Source organism: Arachis hypogaea, chromosome 17, assembly GCF_003086295.3.
Source record: "Arachis hypogaea cultivar Tifrunner chromosome 17, arahy.Tifrunner.gnm2.J5K5, whole genome shotgun sequence".
NCBI classification, from domain to species: domain Eukaryota; kingdom Viridiplantae; phylum Streptophyta; class Magnoliopsida; order Fabales; family Fabaceae; genus Arachis; species Arachis hypogaea.
Genome location: NC_092052.1, coordinates 109,554,553 through 109,576,350, shown reverse-complemented (window position 1 = coordinate 109,576,350; position 21,798 = coordinate 109,554,553). Strand labels below are relative to the sequence as shown.

The 21,798-nt window shown below is 35.0% G+C and overlaps 1 protein-coding gene and 1 long non-coding RNA gene across 11 annotated transcripts; one reads left to right on the top strand and one right to left on the bottom strand.

Annotated features, from left to right (window-relative positions):
* Positions 1-2,704: 2,704 nt before the first annotated feature.
* On the bottom strand, positions 2,705-10,623 carry LOC112765344 (ultraviolet-B receptor UVR8). 9 transcript variants are annotated; one of them, XR_003183648.2, is made up of 10 exons: positions 10,429-10,602; positions 9,322-9,752; positions 9,048-9,238; positions 8,241-8,395; positions 7,970-8,031; positions 7,454-7,882; positions 6,370-6,542; positions 3,919-4,822; positions 3,473-3,550; positions 2,705-3,325 (listed from the first exon to the last, which is right to left on the bottom strand). XR_003183648.2 is itself a non-coding variant. In XM_072223221.1 (10 exons), the coding sequence occupies exons 2-3, from the start codon at positions 9,728-9,730 to the stop codon at positions 9,184-9,186; spliced, it is 414 nt and encodes a 137-aa protein (XP_072079322.1). In that variant the 5' UTR covers positions 9,731-9,752; positions 10,429-10,608; the 3' UTR covers positions 2,705-3,325; positions 3,473-3,550; positions 3,919-4,822; positions 6,370-6,542; positions 7,454-7,882; positions 7,970-8,031; positions 8,241-8,418; positions 9,048-9,183. The 9 variants fall into 9 exon arrangements, 3 of the variants coding, with proteins under 3 accessions (XP_072079322.1, XP_072079321.1, XP_072079323.1); XM_072223221.1 differs by having other exon boundaries at positions 8,241-8,418; positions 9,372-9,752; positions 10,429-10,608; XR_011875495.1 differs by having other exon boundaries at positions 8,237-9,238; positions 10,429-10,623.
* LOC140181010 (uncharacterized) lies at positions 3,736-6,355 on the top strand. 2 transcript variants are annotated; one of them, XR_011875498.1, is made up of 4 exons: positions 3,736-3,875; positions 4,647-4,835; positions 5,279-5,349; positions 6,220-6,355. It is a non-coding gene; the product is annotated as an uncharacterized lncRNA (long non-coding RNA). The 2 variants fall into 2 exon arrangements; XR_011875497.1 differs by lacking the exon at positions 6,220-6,355 and having other exon boundaries at positions 5,279-5,414.
* Positions 10,624-21,798: the final 11,175 nt, after the last annotated feature.

The following is a 21,798-nucleotide window of genomic DNA, read 5'->3' as shown; positions in this document are numbered from 1 at the left end:
CCACTAGATCTGAAAGGGTGGTCCTAGATGATGAAGATGATGAATTTGTCCCTGAAGAATCTCCTGCTCCTTCCACTGAGGGTACTTCCATCTCTACTGGGAAGCAATCTGCTCTGCTGAATGTTGTAAAGGATGTCGTCCAGGAGTTTGTCTCCCAATCCAATCATATGATTGCCATGAGTAAGGAACAAAGGAAGCTCGCTAGCAAGCATGAGAATTTCCTAAGGAAGTCAAGGGATAGAGTGGCTGTGTTCATGACCTTCATTGATAACCTTCAAAAGGATGAAGACCCTGCCACTGATGTTGAAGAGGAAGTTGATTCGGAGGGGAATGGTTCTGATGCCTAGAAATTGTCTCATGAAAACTGCTATTACTGCTCTCTTTTTGTCTCATGAATTCTGTTTTTTTTGCTACTTTTCAAATATTTTATCTTGGATTACTGTAATAACTCTAAATATTGCTACACTCTTGTTAGCTTAGTTAGAACCTTGAACTGTGATCTAACCTTTTCTTGCAGAATTTATAATCATGTTTTTGTTGGTCTTGCCTATTTTCCGCCCTTGATGACAAAAGGGAGAGTAAAGCCATTGGGTTAGGAAATGTTGTTTTTGACTGCTTTGAATGATGAAGTTCATTGGTATTACTGCAGCCACTAGTATTGTTTTGGTTTGTGACCTTGTTTGGCTGCTGTATTAGAACTTGCTTTCATAATATGTTGGGCTGATTCTGTAATGTTGTTTGTTCTATATCCCTTAGACAAAATAATTGTGTAGCTCTTTATTATGTTCTCTTTAAGTACAATGTACAACAGGAACGAAAAGGAAAGCATAAATCAAAGGGGAGCTACTCTTTAAAAAGAAAGGGGGAGCAACACTAAAGCAAGAAACATCAATCAAAGGGAAGTTTTTCAACTTTACTAATTTTTAACTCTTTTGATTTTTGTTTAAATATATTTGTCATCAAGAGGGAGATTGTTGAGTTAAGAAATTAACTAAATTAATTAGTGATGACAAATATTATTTTTGGGTAAAATAAATAATTAGTGTTGATTAAATTAATTGCATATTACTAATTATTTATAAATTATTGCAGGCCAAAATTTGAATTACAGCCCAAATGGAATGAAAAATAAAACAAGGCTAATGGGTTAATGACAAAAACGAAGCCCATAAGGAAACAAGGCTGGAAAAATCAAAACGGGCAAAAAAGGAAGTGATCCGATCCAAGCCCTGGTACTTCACTTGGTTCAAACTCTTTCCATGTGCTTCAACCAAAAGTAACGTACACTTCTCTGTCTCAGTCAAATCACAGAAGCAAGAAAAAGTGCTTAGTTCCTAAGCTAGTTATGAAAGAAGAGGAAAGAAAGAGAAAGTTAGGCAAGAAAGGTTGAGGTCAAATCAACAAGATCAAACCAAATCCAGCTTAGGTTAAAGGTAACCCATTTCCACTTACATGCAACACACTTTCTTCTCTTCATCTTCAACTCTCTGTATCTCTATTTTGAGCTATATGGAAAAGAAGATTTCTGTTCCTCTCTGCTGTGAATCCATGGTCTCAAACATGTCTTGGGGACAAAGTTGGTTTTCAAGGGCTCAGATCAAGTTGACCATTGGAAGATTTTTGTGGTTGTTGTTTTATGGCTTTCGGTCAAGATGAGGAAATCAAAAGCAAAGTTTCTACTCTAAGGTTTAATAGGAAAAAGTGAATCTGTGGGTTGTGAAGCTCAAGGCTCAAGGTGTTGACCTTGGAAGAAGAACCCAGCAACATGCAAGGAGATAAAAGAAGACTTTCTACTCATTCAGAAGCAAGGAGAAAAAACCAGAGTTTGAGAATAGTGTTCTGCAAAGAAGTTCCTCTACTTGGATAATGCTTTCTTTCAAAGAAGCATTCGGCCAATACTGAAGAATTGTATCTGAGGTTTGCGAATCTGGTTTTGCACATAGCAAAGAGGCTGCTGATGAAGTCAATCTCCTTTATTTTTTACAGATTGTAATGTACTTTTCTATGTTTATCTTTCTGTAATTTCTTGTGAGAAAAGGCATTGTGATAAAGTTCAAGTAAAAGCCATGAGTGGAAAAAGGCTGAGTAATACACTTGAGAGAAAAGCCTAGAGTTATTTTCAGATTTCTTTAGGTATATCTATGTCTTGTATATTGTACCTATGAGGTATCCCTTTCTTAGTTGGGTTAGCACTGAGAGTGAATAGTTAAGTATTAGCATAGCCAATGTCAAGTTAGGTTAGAACTTGAGTGTGAAAGGATTGAGTCAATCCTGTGAAATTGGTGTATGTAATACTGTTAACTATAGTGAAAATTCTTCCACTGTTGTGGAGGAGACTAGATGTAGGTTGCATAGCACAAGGCAACCGAACCAGGATACATGCTGGTGTTAGCTTTTCTCTTCTTTGCTGTGTTCTGTTTTCTGATATTCATGAGACAAAAATAAATTGTCTCATAAATTTCCGCTGCTGAGTACAAACAGAATCAGAATTGAAAGTTTGTTTAAAAAGGGTAAAACAGCAACTAAAAGGCAGGCATAGATTCAGCTCCCCTTCTCTAAGCCTACCACAACCTTCAATAACAAATTAAATGTATGAATTATGAAAGTAACAAAAAGATAGCTAAAAATATTGGGAAGGATTTGCTGCATCAGGGCAAGTCAGTTTCTAAGCAAGCAATTGCATAATGATTAATTAATTAAAATAAACAAAAATAATTAATTAATTAAATACTTCATTAGTAAATTACATTAAATTTCAATTGTATACATATATTTACACCCTTATACTAGCCTCGATAAAATTAACACTTTGAAAAGCTAATCCCTTCCTTTTGTTATCTAACCATAATAAAAAAGAGATTAAAAATACTATAAAACCTAACATTAGAGCTATCAAAACACCTCCTAAGATCGTAAAACATAACATTGGTATGGTATACAAATTCACTGTTACCCAACTTTTCTCAGCTCTATGTACCAAATCAGAAATTACATTCAAAGGGGCTAATGCCCAAAATAATAGCTCCAAACATTGGAGCATAGGATAAATTTGTTTTATTAAAATTAAATTTATAATAAAGCTCCAAAACACTGTAGAAATTGGTACCATCGAAGTAAAAGACATAGCAAAACCTTCCTGAAAATTGAGAACCTTATTTTTGTCAAATTCAGGAAGGCTAATAAAATGCAGTGGTTCCAACATAACTACTGCAGAAACCAGTAGAATGAAACGTCGCATCCTTGGATCCATTCTCTTGATGATGCACCAACATTCCCAAATATATAAGCTAATGCTTGATAAACGGAACCTATATTGAGAAGATTGCTGCAAAAAAATGGAGTAATTATATGAAGTAATTTTATGAACGCAAAAAATATTGCTCCAACCTATACTCAGAATATTGCTTGTAAAACAAACAAGTATTTTCTCTCTAGAAAAATTTACATGAAATAATTACGAAAGGCAACTTACAGCGATCAGGGAGGTCATTGGAGTTAGATGGGTCATCGGAGTTAGATATGGAGTACTTCTCTCCGAATCATAAGCTTGCTGAAAAGAATAATCAAAAGAGAATTAATTTACGGTAAAGGAAGGTTAGAAGGAAGAGGGTAGTATTTTTTTTGTTAGGACCGTGGGCCATAATGGACCCAGACCCAATAAACAGAAACCTTATTCCCACCCAACCCAATTCAATTCACCAACGTCCCTGCTCCTCAAACTGACGGCAGCGAGCACGTTTTTGTATTCTATTGAGAAAAACTGGGCAGCAGAGTTTGGGTTTTTAATCACACTCTGTTACTGAAACGAGGCGTGCATCGGAGGCCGCCGGCGAAGAAGCAGCGAGGAGCAGAATTGAGTACTTACAATTTCCATAGTAAGTGTAAAAATCTTAAAGGAGATTGTGCTTAATTGCTTACCGTCACTGTTCCTTCACCAGTTATTTATAATAGCATTAGCATCCCTATCTTTTCTTTTCTTTTCTTTTTTCTTCTAAACGAAAGAAAGAGATACCTATTACAGCCATTCCATTCTTTTATCTTTGCAATACCTCCATACCCAGACTGTTCCATTTTGGTGAATTCTTTTTCTACACCTGGCACTGAGCTACATAGCTAACTACTCTTCTTATATAACCTAATATGTATGCTTGATTAACAATATCATTATACTTAGAAAACAAGTAACAAAGTATGACAGCACGTTTTGATTATGTTGCATAATTTGTGATCACGTTTTAAAGCTTTCATATAATTACAAATAGTTGATCATAAATAGGTGACTTCTCTGGTAGCATAGGTGTTAGTAGCTAAGCATGAATATGATTTGATTTATCAATAGCATTATTAACATATGGTGTAATATGAGGTCACTGGAAAGGTTAATTATTTAGTCTAATGAGAGTGTATTTGTCCTAAGCTTACTGTAATTATTTACCTGCCAAAAAATAATGTTTGTGACATGGGCCATTGGCCTTGATTAGAAAAGAATTGTTTCATGGAATGATCTAATTGCTTACAAAATTATGAAAAAAAGAAACATTTTTTGGCCCTTTTTTATTTAAATAAAGTAAATTACTTATTTACTCAAATAAATGAAGGTAACTTAATTCATACCATTGTCCACACTAATAATCTATCTTTTACAGAAGATGATAATGAAATTCATGGTTACAGTTTGTTAAATTGCTGGATGAAATCAATTCAAGGAATCAGTATAGGCAGCAATCATGGGAAGCTAGTAATCAAAGTATGCATCAATATGCTGCTCCACACAATGCTCACTCCTCTCAGGGCATCTTCCAGCCTCTGGAATGCAACCCCACTTTGCAGATTGGGTAACAACAAATTAAAACATTGATCAATATAATTATTAAAAGAAGTATTTGTTATACTTGTTATAAATCAAACGCTGTGTAAAATCTAATAATTAGATGATGAGTGAGTCGATCAATCATTTAGATAAAATAAATATACCTAATAAAACTCTTTAATATATGATTTGTTTTTTATTTTTTATTTTAAAATATTTATCGTTGATGTATCTAGAACAAATAACAATAAAAGAATCTTAACTCATTAAGTGTAGTCGATTCTATTCTATAGATATGATATGAATGATACCGTTTGATTCATACAGCCGACTTCATCTGATGAGATAATAAAACTTTGTTGATGTTATTTATTGTTGATGTGTATACTATTTGGATATAAATGCATCAAATTTGAATTAGTTATTTAAATAAAATAATGTTCTAATGTTTGTGTTGTAATTATGCAGCAGTGACTATAGGTACAATGGGGGTAGGGCCAGATCAGATAACTGCAACAACAACAACTCAAGCTCAACAAGTGAGTGGTTTCATCCCTGGAATTGAGTTAAATCAGAAGCCATTTAGAATAAGTTTTTGTTGTAGTATAGTAATGCATTTAGTTGCAATTTTTTTAATGAGCAACTCCAATGGAGAAGTTAAATTTATTCAACTGTGAGAATTTTTTTATCATAGTTAATTGTTCAAACATTTGATTCAGGAGTATCTCGTAGTTTTTTCTTGTAAAATGCTTTTTAGGTCAATGATTACTAGTAAAGAAATATATACAAAAAAATAGAATGCAAATGGAACAACTAATATATGCTAATAGTAATGCAAAATAGCAAATAAAAGGACACATCATGTGTGCATTCAAATTAATATATGCTAATAGCAATGCTAATATATTTTTCTTCCTATTATGACATCAAGTGTACATTCAAATTGGATGCCTCAGCATAATACATAGAAGTTAATAACCATATTTAAACCCCAAGTGATTTGTGTATTTCTCTTTTTTTAAAAGTCCACCAAATTAGGTATGTCACCGCAATGAGCAAACAATAGTATTCTAAGTGTCCTGTCGGTGAGTGACACACTATCAATAATGAACATGAATCTAGTTATGTGTAATGTTTAACACCAGCCAAACTTCCTCAAGCTAGAAAGCTTGCAAACCAAAAGCAACAAACAAGATATGAATTTTCAGCCATTCATTTTATTTTAACCATTTGTCAGAGATGACTATTAAAATACAATCCGTATCTAATAAAGCTGTCTCCCAAATGTAATGTAATTATATGCATTATAGGTGAGTACAAAACAAATATAATTTACATGGTGGTTATACTCCAATTTCAAACACATAAACGAGTGGAATACTGAAATTAGAAAATATCATGATTTCCAGGTAAAGAGGGAGCACTCGAGAAGATAAACAACTGAGCTTTTTCTTGAGCTTTTCTCACTATGCAGGGACGGCTAAAGCTCCAATGATGATAAATCAAAATTTAAAAAATAAATAAAAAAGAAGAGGACATAGAGAGAGTAAACAACATACCAAAGCTGCAGCACATATAAAAGTTGCAGTCCAAGCAGAACATGCTCTCGTACCAAATGGAAACCGTGTATAAGTAGGCTTCATTGATCTTGAACTATAAGTCGTCCGCCGTTGTCCTGGAAAGTTGTCTGAAGAAACAATATTCCTCTTGTTGTGCTGACCACTTGTTCTCACTGTTAAAAAATATAATAAATAAAATCACCATTTTATTATCATCACAATAGTTAAAATTCTGAGTTATACATTCGATTAATTCTGTTAATAAGAAAAATAGTCTAACTTCTTAACTACTTACACGAGACAGAAAGTTGAAAAACCAAGTATCCTAAATCTATAGACTATAAACTCTTAGCTGTACAATGTGTATATAAAAAAAATACCTTTTGGGTGAGAAAAAAGTATCTAATTGACACAACAGCATTGAAAAACCAAACTTACAATCTTGATTTGCTGTTCTTGCTGTGACAACTAACAAAGAATTGAAAATGAGTAGTAGGAACATTAGAATTCTTTCATTCATGATCAACTCAAATGAGGAAAGAAAACTCACATTACTTTTGAAAGTCTAACATGGTAATATCATTAAGAATTACCACTAGCAAGAAAAACAGGGCATTCCTACATCATTTGGTACAAAAATTTATAAAACAAATTGCCAATAGGATTAAATCAAAACTAAATAATTACATCAATGTAGTAAACTTAAGCAAATTCAACAAAATATTAAAACTTCCCGGCAGTTGAGCTTTATAAATAAGAATATATTATATGGGGGTATCATGGAAACAATTCTTACAAGAAAAAAGTCCTGCTAAGAAAGTGACATAGAGAATTCAACTCAAAAACCTAAAGGTCACAAAAGAAGTGATACAGAACTACAAGTAGTACAAGAAAAGAATAAATTAATTGAACAAAAAATCTTTAGCATAAAAATAAAAATATAGAAAACTCAAAGTGTGAAACACACAAATTAACTAAATCGGAAGATAGATTTAGTTTTGCACAATCAACACACATCAGCAACAACATCTTCAATTATAAAAGCAAACACTCAAAATTGCTGATAAATGGAGAATTGGCAAACCTTGTTACGAACAGCATAGAGTTAGAGGAGAGTGAGGAGATGCAGAAAGAGATGAGCTTGGAGCACAAGGGCAAAAGCTTGGAATCGTCACAGAGAGCCAAACGATTTTTAACAAGGTTATTAGCAAGTCTAAAATAATGTTAAGTGCCTAAACCAAAGTAATAATAAAGGAAGGAAAAAACCAGAAAAGGAGTCAATGACAAATATAGAATTAGTGGTTTAATTGAATGTCTACATTGAAAAGATCAAGAGATATAAGTTATAACCCAAGAGTTCTACAACTTAGAAAGTGATTGAACATTTTAATCAAAGAAGAAAAAAAAGTGAAAGAAATGTGACTTACTTTTAAGTAGAGTGTAATCACATAGTTACTATCATCAACTGCTTCCCATACATATTGCTTATCAGATCAATGGTAGAAACAACAATCTAATTGCCATTCACATGCATATGAAACCCATTAAAAGTCAGAAAAGCAACAAATTAAGAGAATGCAACTAAGAAGTCACACACTACCTTCTCGGGAAAAAGAAAAGCATAGTAGAATCCACCATCAAATTGACCAATCAAACCATTATCTGCCCCCAAATCAGAACAAGAAACAACTAAAAATCAAGAAACATTAAAAGCAAAATAAAAAGAATAGTAAGCAACCTATTTTGACTACTATACTGAGATTTAAACCAATTTAATTAAATTTTTTCATTCAATCTAAGGCAAGCCTAAGACAATTGATCAGAATGAAATATTTTCAAGAGAACAAAGGAAAAAAGGGAGACGAACCTACCTCGCGAGTCTGCCGCCGGAGGAGAAACTCGCAGCACAGTAGCTCGATGGATGAGATTACTGCGTAGGAGAACGTCTGAGGAGGAAATTGTCACCGGAGGAGACGTCACAAGAGGAGACCATCGCCGGAGGAGACATCACAAGAGAAGACCGTTGCTGGAGAAAACGTCATATGTTTCCTGAATCATTAAGACGCTAAAACATAGTAACTGCTGTTTTGCAATTAGCATTTAAATCACATTGAGATTGGCATTAGGGCCTCTATGCAAAGATGGAAGCTTTGTTATGCACCAAAATGGTGAAAAACAATGCAAATAAAAAATGAACATGTTTCAATGGTTGCGGATGCAAATAGATAAATACTTAAGCAAATATTGAGGCAAAAAAATTAAGAAACACAGAATTCAAAACTGAGTCAGAGATCCGAGTTACTGTGATAGCTAAACATAGCTCAGGAAAAAAAAGTGATTTAATGAAAAAGCCACAACTCAGTACAAGAAAAGGAAATGCAGGGATAAATATCACCAATTGTTATGGAGGGCCTTCTTTTTTCCCACAATCATGAATGGATTTTGAACTCAAGTTTCATAAAGTCAAGGACAACAAAGTCAATGAAGCCAAAAAGATATTAACAGATAACTTCTAAATTGATGTTCTAACTTCTAACATAAACATGATTGACAAGTAGAACTCTCCTCAGGTTCAGTTTTGCATAGCTTATAAACATTTTTACGCTTAGCTCAGTACATAAGTACCAGCAAGTTGTGTAGTTCTTTTCATTTTGGCATCACAAAATACTTTCGTGTACCTAAGTCTCACACAGAGGTGAGCCAAAGCATCTGATCCAGTTTTGGATGCAATATCCTCAACCTTGGTGGCATCAGATAAAGTCAGAGTCTCTGCGAGTATAAGCTCACATAACTCCTTTAACGAACAAGCATCAGTTAATACAGATGAATGACCCCACCAGCAGCTAGTTTTCGAACCTCTCCAACACACCTGTGATTTGGAAATTTTCACATAAAAACCTATGCAGACATGAAGAATGAGGAGTTTACTTACGCTACAGATAGATAAAGTACCAGTCAACAGGTGACGGGTACCAAGCATATGTAGATTTCTCGTTGGCTACCTGACCGTAACTATTGTAACCCCACCATGAATTTGACCATCCCTCATTGAAATAAGCGTGTGGGAATGTCCATAGGCGACAAGCTTCACGCCTTTTGGAACAACCAAAACTGGGATGTTCCGAAAAAAATGTACAAAAGTTATTAGTGATGAACGAGAACAACCCAGTTTGGGGCCAAGGCCTAACTGCCCGGATTTACCGCCACCCCGAGCGTAAAGTGCCCCTTCCTGAGTCAGAGCAGATGTGTGTACACCGCCACACGCCAAATCCTTTATGAAAATACCATCAAGGGAAACCACCCTCCTTGGTAGTAACTCTTTATCTCCATACTGGAGTGAAGAATGTCCAAGCTGGCCCATGCTTCGTAGCCCCCATGTGTAACTGAAAGATGGAAGTAAATAATACAAAAATGTGAGTAAATATTGTCAAAGATGGCAAAAATTCATATTTGTTCAGATAATGTATTTCTCAATTCATCAAATAACCATAAGAAACTACACAAAGATCAAGTATGTTCTGCAATTATGCACATTCATAAAGACAGAACGGGGAAAGCAACTAAGCAAGGAACTTAAAAAAGTACATAGGTGAAGAAACATTAGATTGATTCAGAAAAAGCATGCCTACATATGTTAGCAGAATAGTAGACATTGTTACAAGCATTTTCAAAGCAAAAACAAAACAATTCTAACAAGTACAGATAGACATAACATGGTTGGCCCTGCAAATCTATAACTACATTCAACTTTAATTTCTCGTGGTATAACTAAGCCAAGGGAATAGAAACTTGCATAATATATGCAGCATTTCCATTGAATCTTGACCAAAAAACAAAATTCTGCTTCAATTATTACGCGGTATAAGAACACAAGCACTGGTGCCCAAAAAAAACAATTCTTTTTCATGATTAAGTAAAAAATATGAAACCAGCTATGAAGTAAAGCTATTGAGACGAAGAAAGTTGAAGTTTTGGGAAATGGGGATGGGTCATAATATAAAGATCATTGCTTTACATCGAATCTTAGTTTGAGAAAGAGAGAGAAGCATAATAACATACCATGAACGAATGAGAATGAGAATGAGAATGAGAAGAAGAGTTGAATGGAAAGGAAAGAAGAAAAGGAATTTAGAATTTGAAAGAATTAATGGGAAGAGAGGTTAAAGCTTAAACAAGTGTCGCAAGTTTGGGAGGAAAAATTGAATAGTTTTCTGGTTATTGATCAAAACCTCTCAGAACAAAAGCCTCGGGAATATAAGAATTTTCTAGATTACATAATTTATATTATATTATGAGAAAGTATAGGGAGTCTTTGGAAATTTTGTACAATGTGTACAATGGAGGTTTAGGAAGTAGTAGACATATAACCATTAGTGTTACATTTTCCTTTCAGGTTAAGTTTTTGGGATGAGTGATTTCATGACATGGTATTAGAGTTTTAGATCCGAAAGGTCAAAGAGTTCGATCCTTAGTGAACCCCAAAATCAGTTTAAGCTTTTGGGATGAATGGTTTTATGACATGAGATGTTTATTATCCCTGGTACTCGGTACTTGGATGGTTATTCCGGATAGTATGAATGATGTTCATTTTATTCATATTGGACCAAAGATTTAGCCCATTGGATGATGTTCATTTTATTCATATTGGACCAAAGATTTAGCCCATTGTACACATTGTACATTTAGACCATTGGCTCCGTAGCAGTACTCTTATATTATATATTATTTCTATTTTACTCTTTTTTAAAAAAGAGATTTTTTATTTTACCCTTTTTGTCAAGGAACTAAGGAACATAGTTGTAAAAACCAGACCGGACCGGCCGGTTTGACTAAAAAACCGATAAACTGGACTCCTAACTGGTCCGGTTGAGTAGTATGACCGGACAAGGAAGAAAACCGTTGAGAACCGGGTTGAACTGGCCGGTTCTGATGAAACCGGAAAACCGGCGATTTTTGCTCAATCGACCGGTTCGGGAATTTTTTTTAAATTCATTTTCCAAAACGACGTCGTTTTGGTTTATTAAAAAAAAAGAAAAGTCTCGTGACTTGATGGTTGAACATTTCCGTCGACTAGGAATTTGATCTCAAAATAAGATTGGCGTTGTAAGTATAGTTCCTAGCCAACAAGTAATGCTCAAATCAAATATTCCGATTCGAAACAAAATATAACCGAGAGTACTTCAACCTCGGGTCGTTCTCCCTAGGAACTAATGCCAGTGAGCGCACACAATTTTGGTTGTGAGAGAGCAAAGGGGGGTTTCAATGATTGAAAGAAAACAAAATAACGGAATTAAAGAACGATTCAAAATTGCAATTAATAAACTAATAAAGGAATAAAAGAACTATGTATGCAATATAAACAAGTAAAGCTCAAAATGATGGAAAAGGTGGTTCAAAACATAAATGAAACCTTGACTTGGGATGACTTATGGAATCCCTTCCTTGCCATAACCACAACTATGATAATTATGATGGATTAATTTCACTAAGTCAACCCTTAACATCGAAGGATAAGTCAAGTGAGCATAATTGTTATTAATCCACAAATCCTAGCTAACTTACTAATTACCTTAGTAAAAAACTAACGATAGTGGAAACAATAACAAGTAACAACCCAAGAATTATCACTAAATGTTGGACATTATAGCTCTAGTAATCCATAAACTCAATTTTTCCAAGCCAAGGGGTGGAAATCTACCCCATAGCTAGGGTTGACATTTCATCAAATACCTAGTATGCATATTCACAAAACATGGCAAAATTGGTAAATTAATGAAAGCTATGAACCATAAATGATCATAGTCAATAAAAGCAACTCAAACAAACATAAAATAAGCATCAAACATCAAATTCAACAACTAGAAATCCAAAATTGCAAAGCAAAGCAAATATTGACAAGAGAAATGGAAATAAAGGGAAGTGTAGAACAAGTGGTATAATAAAAGAGAGAATTAAAGAAATACTTACAATGAGATAGCTAAATCCAAGAACAAAATTGAAGTATAAAATGCTACGTTGAAACCCTAATTAAAACCCTAAGAGAGAGTTAAGAGAAAACCTAACCTAAACTACCCTAAAACTACTCCTAAAAAATGTGTTGTCTCTATTCTAAGATGGCTCTCTTTGTTATGTGTTGTTGCTCCTTCATATAGCCCTTCATTTCAGCCTCCAAGCCTTCAAAAATGGGCCAAAAAGTTCCCAAAACGCGAGTCCACGTGTATTTTTAATGGAGGCATGCGCTGGTACCTGTGCAGACTCACAGGTCTGTGCATGGGCACAGATGCTGATTTTTCTCTTGTGCGTGGGCACAAGTCCTGTGCGGACGCACAGGTCCTGATTTCCATTATGTTCTGAGCATGGGCACAGCCTGTGCGTGGGCACAGAAGGTGTGTGGATGCACAGGTCCTGATTTTGACCCCTGTGCATGAGCACAGAAGGTGTGCGTGGGCACAGGCTGAAATGCTTTTCTCCTTTGTTTTCTTCATGTTTTCTCCCTTTTTGCATGTTTTCTTCCACTTTTACCAACCCATTCTTGCCTATAGGACCTGAAATCACTCAACAAACATATCACGGTATCGAATGGAATAAAAGTGAGATTAAATTGCTCAATTTAAGCACAAAAACGCATGTTTTCTCATTTAGGCTCACTTTAGGGATCAAACACAAAAGTATGCTATTTTGGTGAATAAGTGTGAGTTTATGTGATGAAATCCATCCAATTCAAGCTAAAATATATCGTCAAATATGGACTCATCATGACTTTATCCCCCCAATCCCTGTTTCCACTTTTTCCCAACCCTAATCCCCTAATGGCTAACCCTCCCATCACCACCTCACCTCACTCTGTCACAGTGTCACTCACCCAGCCAGCCGCCCGCCGTCGTCTTCTTCGTCTCACCGCCGAACACCCATTCTGAAGTCTGAAGGAACAAAACAGACCTGCGGCTCCGCTTCATCCCTGTCTCTCATCGCCGTCGCCGTTGCCGTGCCGTTGCCCTCGCCGTTACCTCGCTCTTCTGTTCTATGCTTGTTGAAAATTTGAAATTATGAAGCTGTTATGACTTATGAATAATGTTGTTATGTTATTCTATTCTGTGTTGAAAACTTGAAATTTCTGGGATGAATATGCTTGTTGAAAGCTTGAAACTATGAATAATGTTGTTATGTTGATTTGTTCTGTGTTGAATATGCTTGTTGAAAACTTGAAATTATGAATATGAAGCTGTTATGACTTATGACTAATGTTTTTATGTTGTCTGTTCTGTTATGAATATGCTTGTGCTGTGAATTTAACTATTTTCTAGCATTCATATATCATTCACAAATTTTATTTTCAAATTTTCTGTGCATCATATCAACTTGCTTAGGACTCATCTTGTCATGTCTTGCTGCAGAAAGTTGGAGAAGCACCAAACAAAGCTTGAGGTTGTTACTCCATAGAAGTGATATACCAGTTGCTTAATAAGTTGCCCTACTTAGATTTAGTTATAGGTATTGTGTTATTTACCGTTATGCTATTTCTATTACCATGCAAATTATCATCAAAGGTTTTATCATTTTGTAGATTAGAAGCTTGGCTACTGGGTTTGAATATTAACTTTGATTAAACTCTTTCATAACATGATATTCGTCAACCATATTGTATGCCCTTTGGTACATACTGGTACATATGAGACGAATTTTTGTAAGTTGAAATTGATCTACCTTTGATATTTGGTGCAGAATTTATAACCCACAAACTAATCTACATACTGGTACATATGAGACGAATTTTTGTAAGTTGAAATTGATCTACCTTTGATATTTGGTGCGGAATTTATAACCCACAAACTAACCGGCAAGTGCACCGGGCCGTACCAAGTAATACCTTACGTGAGTAAGGGTCGATCCCACGAGGATTGATGGATTAAGTAACAATAGTATTTGATAGGCTTAGTTAGACAAACAGAAAGTAATGTTTGGGAGTTTAAAAAAACAAAAAATTAAAGAAGAGTTTGAAGACAGGCAGGTGAATAGGTGAGGAATAAAATATGAAGAAACAGTTAAGGTTTCAGAGTTATCTATTTTTCCGGATTAACTTTTCTTACTAACTATTTTAATTATGTAGGATTTAATTTATGGCAAACTATATGTGACTAGACCCTAATTCCTTAGACCTTTCTAGTCTCCTCTAAAATTCATCAACAGCCAATTCCTTGGTCAATTAATTCCAATTAGAGGGTGATGATTAAATTCCAGTTTATATGCCACAAAAACTCTAATTACCCAAAAATAAAAGGATTATATGTCACGTATCCCGTTAAATCCAGATAAATAAAATTTAGGAGAATATGTTTTCAAGCTGTTGTTCAAGTAAAGAGCTTTTCCAAGTTTTACAAGAACTCAAATAGAAAGAGGGGTCATACTTCTGTTCCATCCAAATTCATAAAATAAAGAGCGAAAATAATTCTTAAATTGTAAATCCATACATAAATTAAAATAGAAAAAGTAATAAAATTAATCCATAGAAATAGACAGAGCTCCTAACCTTAACAGTGGAGGTTTAGTTGCTCATGGTTCAGAGAAAATACGGATTGTAAATTGGGATGGAATGGGATCCTCCCCAGGACCTCTCCAAAGGAAGGAAAGTTTCTCCCTTTTATAACTAATCCTAATAAATTTAAAATCTAATTTTCAAAATTAAAATAATATCTTTTTCCTAGAATTCAAATTTGAATTTAAATTCGAATTAATTTAAATAATCAAGTCTTCAATGGATGGATGGGGACCACTTGTTTCGTCCATTCTGCAGCTTCTAATCTGTGTTTTCTGGGCTGAAAACTGGGTCAAAATAGCCCAGAAATCGCCCCCAGCGTTTTTCTGCGTTTCCTGCACGTGGCGCATGTCATGCGTACGCATCAGTCATGTGTACGCGTCAATGGTCCTTTTCGCGAGTCATGCGGATGCGTCGGTCACGCGCTTGCGTCGCTGAGCAAATCTTCAATTCACGCGTACGCGTCAGTCACGCGCACACGTCGCCATGGAAAGCTCCAAAATCACGCGTACGCATCAGTCACGCGTACGCGTCGCTCCTCACTGCCATCTCCTTTGATTCTTGTGCTGCAGAAACTCCATCAAATTCTACCGAATGCTACCTAAAATAAACAGTATTGCACAAAACTCAAAATAGCATCCATAGTGGCTAAAATATAATTAATTCTTAATTAAACTCAACAAATTACATGCAAATTCACTAGGAAAAGATAGGAAAGATGCTCAAGCATCACAACACCAAACTTGAACTGTTGCTTGTCCTCAAGCAACCAAAACTAATATAAGCTTAGGATGTGAATTTGCATGAGAATGAGAGTTTGATTAAGCCCATGTCTCTTCTTATAGTGGGGTTTACAACTGCAATCCTGAACAGTTTTGGCATCTCACTTTATCCTTTGAAGTTCATAATGATTGGCATCCATAGGAACTCAGAATTCAGATAGTGTTATTGATTCTCCTAGTTCAGTATGTTGATTCTTGAACACATCTACTTTATGAGTCTTGGCCGTGACCCTAAGCATTTTATTTTTCAGTATTACCACCGGATACATAAATGCCACAGACACATAACTGGGTGAACCTTTTCAGATTGTGACTCAGCTTTGCTAGAGTCCCCAGTTAGAGGTGCCCAGAGTTCTTAAGCACACTCTTTTTGCTTTGGATCACGACTTTAACTGCTCAGTCTCAAGCTTTTCACTTGACACCTTCACGCCACAAGCACATGGTTAGGGACAGCTTGATTTAGCCGCTTAGGCCAGGATTTTATTCCTTTAGGCCTTCCTATCCATTAATGCTCAAAAGCCTTGGATTCTTTTTACCCTTTGCCTTTTAGTTTAAAGGGTTATTGGCTTTTTCTGCTTGCTCTTTTTTTTTTCTTTTTTTCTTTATTTTATATATTATTTTTATATATTTTTTTTCGCAAGCTTCGTGTTTTTCACTGCTTTTTCTTACTTCAAGAATCAATTTTATGATTTTTCAGATTATCAATAACATTTCTCTTTTTCATTATTCTTTCAAGAGCCAACAATTTTAACATTCATAAACTTCACTATAAAAAATATGCACTGTTCAAGCATTCATTCAGAATCACAAAAAATACCACCACATCTAAGTAAATGAGACTACTCTAAAAATTAAATTTAAATTCTCATGCACTACATCTGTTCTTCTTTCTTTTTGATTTCAAGTTTAGTGGGCAATACATGAGACATCTTTCAGAATTAAAGCATTTAACAGAAAAATTAAACTAGAACCTATGAATCTACTAATAAAGGATCATGCAGCAAACAAAGCAAAATAGCAGAAAATCGAAACATACATAATAAAAGCGGGAGGGAATAAAAATGAAAGGAACTCAACCACCTTAGTTATCGGAGCAGTCATTTTATTCTTCAGGTTGTGCTCCTCAGTGAAGATGATTCGCCTCCCTTTGGTGCCATAAGAATAAACAGAAAACCTTAAGCTAAGCGTCAACACCAAACTTAAAGGTTTGCTTGTCCTCAAGCAAATAAGAACTGAAAATAGAAGAGAAAAATATTAAGATGAAAGAAAAATAAAAGGATAAGAGAATAAGAGAGAATTATGATTGGGAGAGAGAGAGAGAAAGAAAACTGGGCGGCGCAAGCGACGCGTTCGCGTACGGCATGCGTTCGCGTGGGTCGCGAATTTTTCATAATGACGCGTAAGCGTCAGGCACGCATCCGCGTGTTCTGGGTTTTGTGCGATTTGCGCGAAGCCAGCCACGCACCCACGCGACTTTCTGTTCGCATCGCTTGGGCACCAAATTTTCATTCGACGGGTGCGCGTGGATGGCCATATGTGCAACTGACGCAAACGCGTCAGTCACGCGTCCGCGTGACCAAATTTGTGCTTTTAGCACACTTCTTGTCCCAAGCCAGCACAACTCTCTGCCCAAACGTTCATTTACGTCGAATTTGCAGGTCACACATTAGCATCGGTGATGTGCCCGCGTGAATGGCAAAAATCACAAACGACGCGAATGCGTGGGGTACGTGTTCACGTGGGATCGTTTTTGCTAAAGGCATGAGTCCAGTGCCACTCCCGCGCAACTCTCTGTTCAACTTTTATTTTTTACGCACACATGACTGATGCGTACGCGTCAGCGACGCTTGTGCGTCGTGTGCCATTTTTTTATATTCGGTTCCTGTTCTAAGATAGCTGCATGATCAGAAAAATAGTGAAAACTCAAGAAAATTCAACTAAGTAAGAAAACTACTACTACGAAAAATAAATAAGAATGAAAAGGAACGATCATACCACGGTGGGTTGTCTCCCACCAACCACTTTTAGTTAAAGTCCTTAAGTTGGACATGTTGTGAGCTTCTTGTCATGGTGGCTTGTGCTTGTACTGATCCAGAAATCTCCACCAATGTTTGTAATTTCAATGGCTACTGGGATCCCAAACTAGGTGCATAACGCCTTTGAGCAAGTTGAAGCAAGTGACAAAGCCCCAAGAGTGTTGATTGTGGGAATGAATTCTAGGGTCCCAAACCTTGCTTTTACACCCGTCTTCTTGTGTATCACCATTGTTCCCACCGGGTGGCAAGCAATCTGAATTCTCACAGAGACATCCAAACAACCTTCTAAATCCATTAAAATTAGCTCTACACCAATTCTTGCACTTCAATTCGGAGCATGCAACCATATTGATCTTGCTTGACAACTCTTACCACTAACCATCTTCCTCTCACTCTTAATGCCACAAAGAGCTCTAAGTCGACCATCCGTCTCTAGTAGCCCATATTCAAGTGGGAATGTAAAGGTTAAAGATAGAAATTTTACCCACTTGAATGTTGTATTGGATGGTGATGGCTTTGGGAGAGGTCTTGCAAGCTCCACTCCCTTGTGTTCTTCTTTGAATTCTTTCACTTCTTTGCAGGCTTCCTCAATTTCAACCTCTTCCTCTTGGTAGCTGTCTTCTAATTCAATCTTTTCTTCATTGCTTATCAAGGGCATGGGAGGTTGTGCATCTTCCTCCTTTGTGGGTGCATCTTCCTCCTTTGTTTTTGCATCTTCCTCTTCTTCCATGTATGAACTCTAGTTCACTGGAGTATGAACTCTTTTGATTGATTTCCTCACTTTCTTCTATAGGATCTTGTATTATATTTCTTGGGAAGGAATTTGCTTGCTCCTCTTCCTGTGACTTGATAATCGACTGCACATACTTCTCTATATTCTTGACACTTGTCTTTATATCCTGTAAGAATTCTTTCATGAGAAGCTCAAGATCTGATGGTATTTGAAATGAATAAGGAGGAGGTGATGGTTCTTGATAAGTGTAAAAAGAGGATGGTTCTTGATATGGATAGAGAGGTGGTGGTTCTTGGTATGGATATGAAGATGGTGGTTCTTGATATGAATATGGAGATGGTGGTTCTTGATAGTTGGAACATGGAGCATTGAAGTTTCTTTGGTTTTGACCTTGCCAACCAAAATTTGGGTAGTTCTCCCATTCATAATGATATGAATTACTACTTGGGTGTGAGTAGTAACCCATATGATCTCTCTCCATTATTTTTTTCTTAGCATAAAACACCAAAAAAGATTAAACGCACCATGTGGTAAACAGGAAAGTAAAGAAAAAAGAACAGAATTCTAAAAATTAAAATAAGAAAAATTAAAATTAAATTAACTAGGAAACACCAAACTTAATTTCAGAAATTAAAAAAATTTTTAGTGTTATTTTATTTTATTATTATTATTATTTTTTAATTTTTAAATTTTTTATTTATTTATTTTTTTAGATAAAAATAAAATAAAACTAAAAGAATATAAAAAGTAAAAAAAATAAAAAAAATAAACAAAGTAAAACGAAGAAAGTAAAAGAAAAAAAATTGAAAATGAAAAGAGAAATAAAATAAAACAAAAAAATCGACGAGATTTTAAAAAAAATTGTAACGGAAGTAAACAAAATTAATAAAACGGGGAGTTTGCTAACGGAAAAAAAAGGAAAATTTTAAATTTTTTTTTCAAATATTAATAAAACAATATTTAAATAAAATTAAAATTAAAACGCCTAATCTAAACAATCAAACAACTAATAGTTGTTAATCACAGTCAATCCTCGACAACGGCGCCAAAAATTTGGTGCGGAATTTATAACCCACAAACTAATCGGCAAGTGCACCGGGCCGTACCAAGTAATACCTTACGTGAGTAAGGGTCGATCCCACGAGGATTGATGGATTAAGCAACAATAGTATTTGATAGGCTTAGTTAGACAAACAGAAAGTAATGTTTGGGAGTTTAAAAGCATAAAAAATTAAAGAAGAGTTTGAAGACAGGCAGGTGAATAGGTGAGGAATAAAATATGAAGAAACAGTTAAGGTTTCAGAGTTATCTATTTTTCCGGATTAACTTTTCTTACTAACTATTTTAATTATGTAGGATTTAATTTATGGCAAACTATATGTGACTAGACCCTAATTTCTTAGACCTTTCTAGTCTCCTCTAAAATTCATCAACAGCCAATTCCTTAGTCAATTAATTCCAATTAGAGGGTGATGATTAAATTCCAGTTTATATGCCACAAAAACTCTAATTACCCAAAAATAAAAGGATTATATGTCACGTATCCCGTTAAATCCAGATAATTAAAATTTAGGAGAATATGTTTTCAAGCTGTTGTTCAAGTAAGGAGCTTTTCCAAGTTTTACAAGAACTCAAATAGAAAGAGGGTCATACTTCCATTCCACCCAAATTCATAAAATAAATAGCGAAAACAATTCTTAAATTGTAAATCCATACATAAATTAAAATAGAAAAAGCAATAAAATTAATCCATAGAAATAGACTAAATTAAAATAGAAAAAGCAATAAAATTAATCCATAGAAATAAACAGAACTCCTAACCTTAACAGTGGAGGTTTAGTTGCTCATGGTTCAGAGAAAATACGGATTGTAAATTGGGATAGAATGGGATCCTCCCCAGGACCTCTCCAAAGGAAGGAAAGTTTCTCCCTTTTATAACTAATCCTAATAAATTTAAAATCTAATTTTCAAAATTAAAATAATATCTTTTCCTAGAATTCAAATTTGAATTTAAATTCGAATTAATTTAAATAATCAAGTCTTCAATGGATGGATGGGGACCACTTGTTTCGTCCATTCTGCAGCTTCTAATCTGTGTTTTCTGGGCTGAAAACAGGGTCAAAATAGCCCAGAAATCGCCCCCAGCGTTTTTCTGTGTTTCCTGCACGTGGCGCATGTCACGCGTACGCGTCAGTTATGCGTACGCGTCGATGGTCCTTTTCGCGAATCATGCGGACGTGTCGGTCACGCGCTTGCGTCGCTGAGCAAATCTTCAATTCACGCGTACGCGTCAGTCATGCGCACGCGTCGCCATGGAAAGCTCCAAAATCACACGTACGCGTCAGTCACGCGTACGCGTCGCTCCTCGCTGCCATCTCCTTTGATTCTTGTGCTGCATAAACTCTATCAAATTCCGCTGAATGCTACCTAAAATAAACAGTATTACACAAAACTCAAAATAGCATCCATAGTGGTTAAAATATAATTAATTCTTAATTAAACTCAACAAATTACATGTAAATTCACTAGGAAAGGATAGGAAAGATGCTCACGCATCAATATTATTTGTGATACACAACTAATCATATACATTAACACTAGAATATGTTTAAATAAACATTTTATTATAATGAAAAAAGGAAGTTATTTTTATATTTTTATATTTACGTAGAACTAATTTTACCAGTTCAACCAGTAATTTATCGGTTGAACTAATAAATCAATGAACCAGTAACATGACCGATTTGATCATCGGTTCAATTCTTACAACTATGCTAAGAAAGCATGTGAATGGGGAAATCAAATGCATGCATCCATTTCATAATTATATATTCATTTCTGATAATTATATATTCATTTGGTAATGGATGCATCCATTTCTGATTTTTCCCCTTTTTGTTTGCTTATATCACAAGATTTCTTTCCCTATTTCCCTTAATATTCTTTGACTCTGATCTTCCATATTGGTGGTTAATTAATCAAAACGGGGGTATAATTTATCTTAATTAATAGTATACTAGTGTTAAACCCGTGCGATGCACGGACTTATATTTAAATTTGACATATTAAATTAAAAATAATATTTTAGAATCATAATTTTTTTTATTTTAGTATAACACGATCATTATCATTATATAATAAACATATTGAATATGCTGTTTTATCTTTATTCAAAGTAAAAAGCAAATAGAATATTTTAAAGTCTATAATATTCTTAAATCATAAGGAGGAAGACATGAAAAAAATAATAACATATATAACTGCAATAATATGTCAATTTTACACTAAACTTTATATCAAAAGGCTAATAAATATTTATCGACAGCCTAGTATTTTATTAACTTC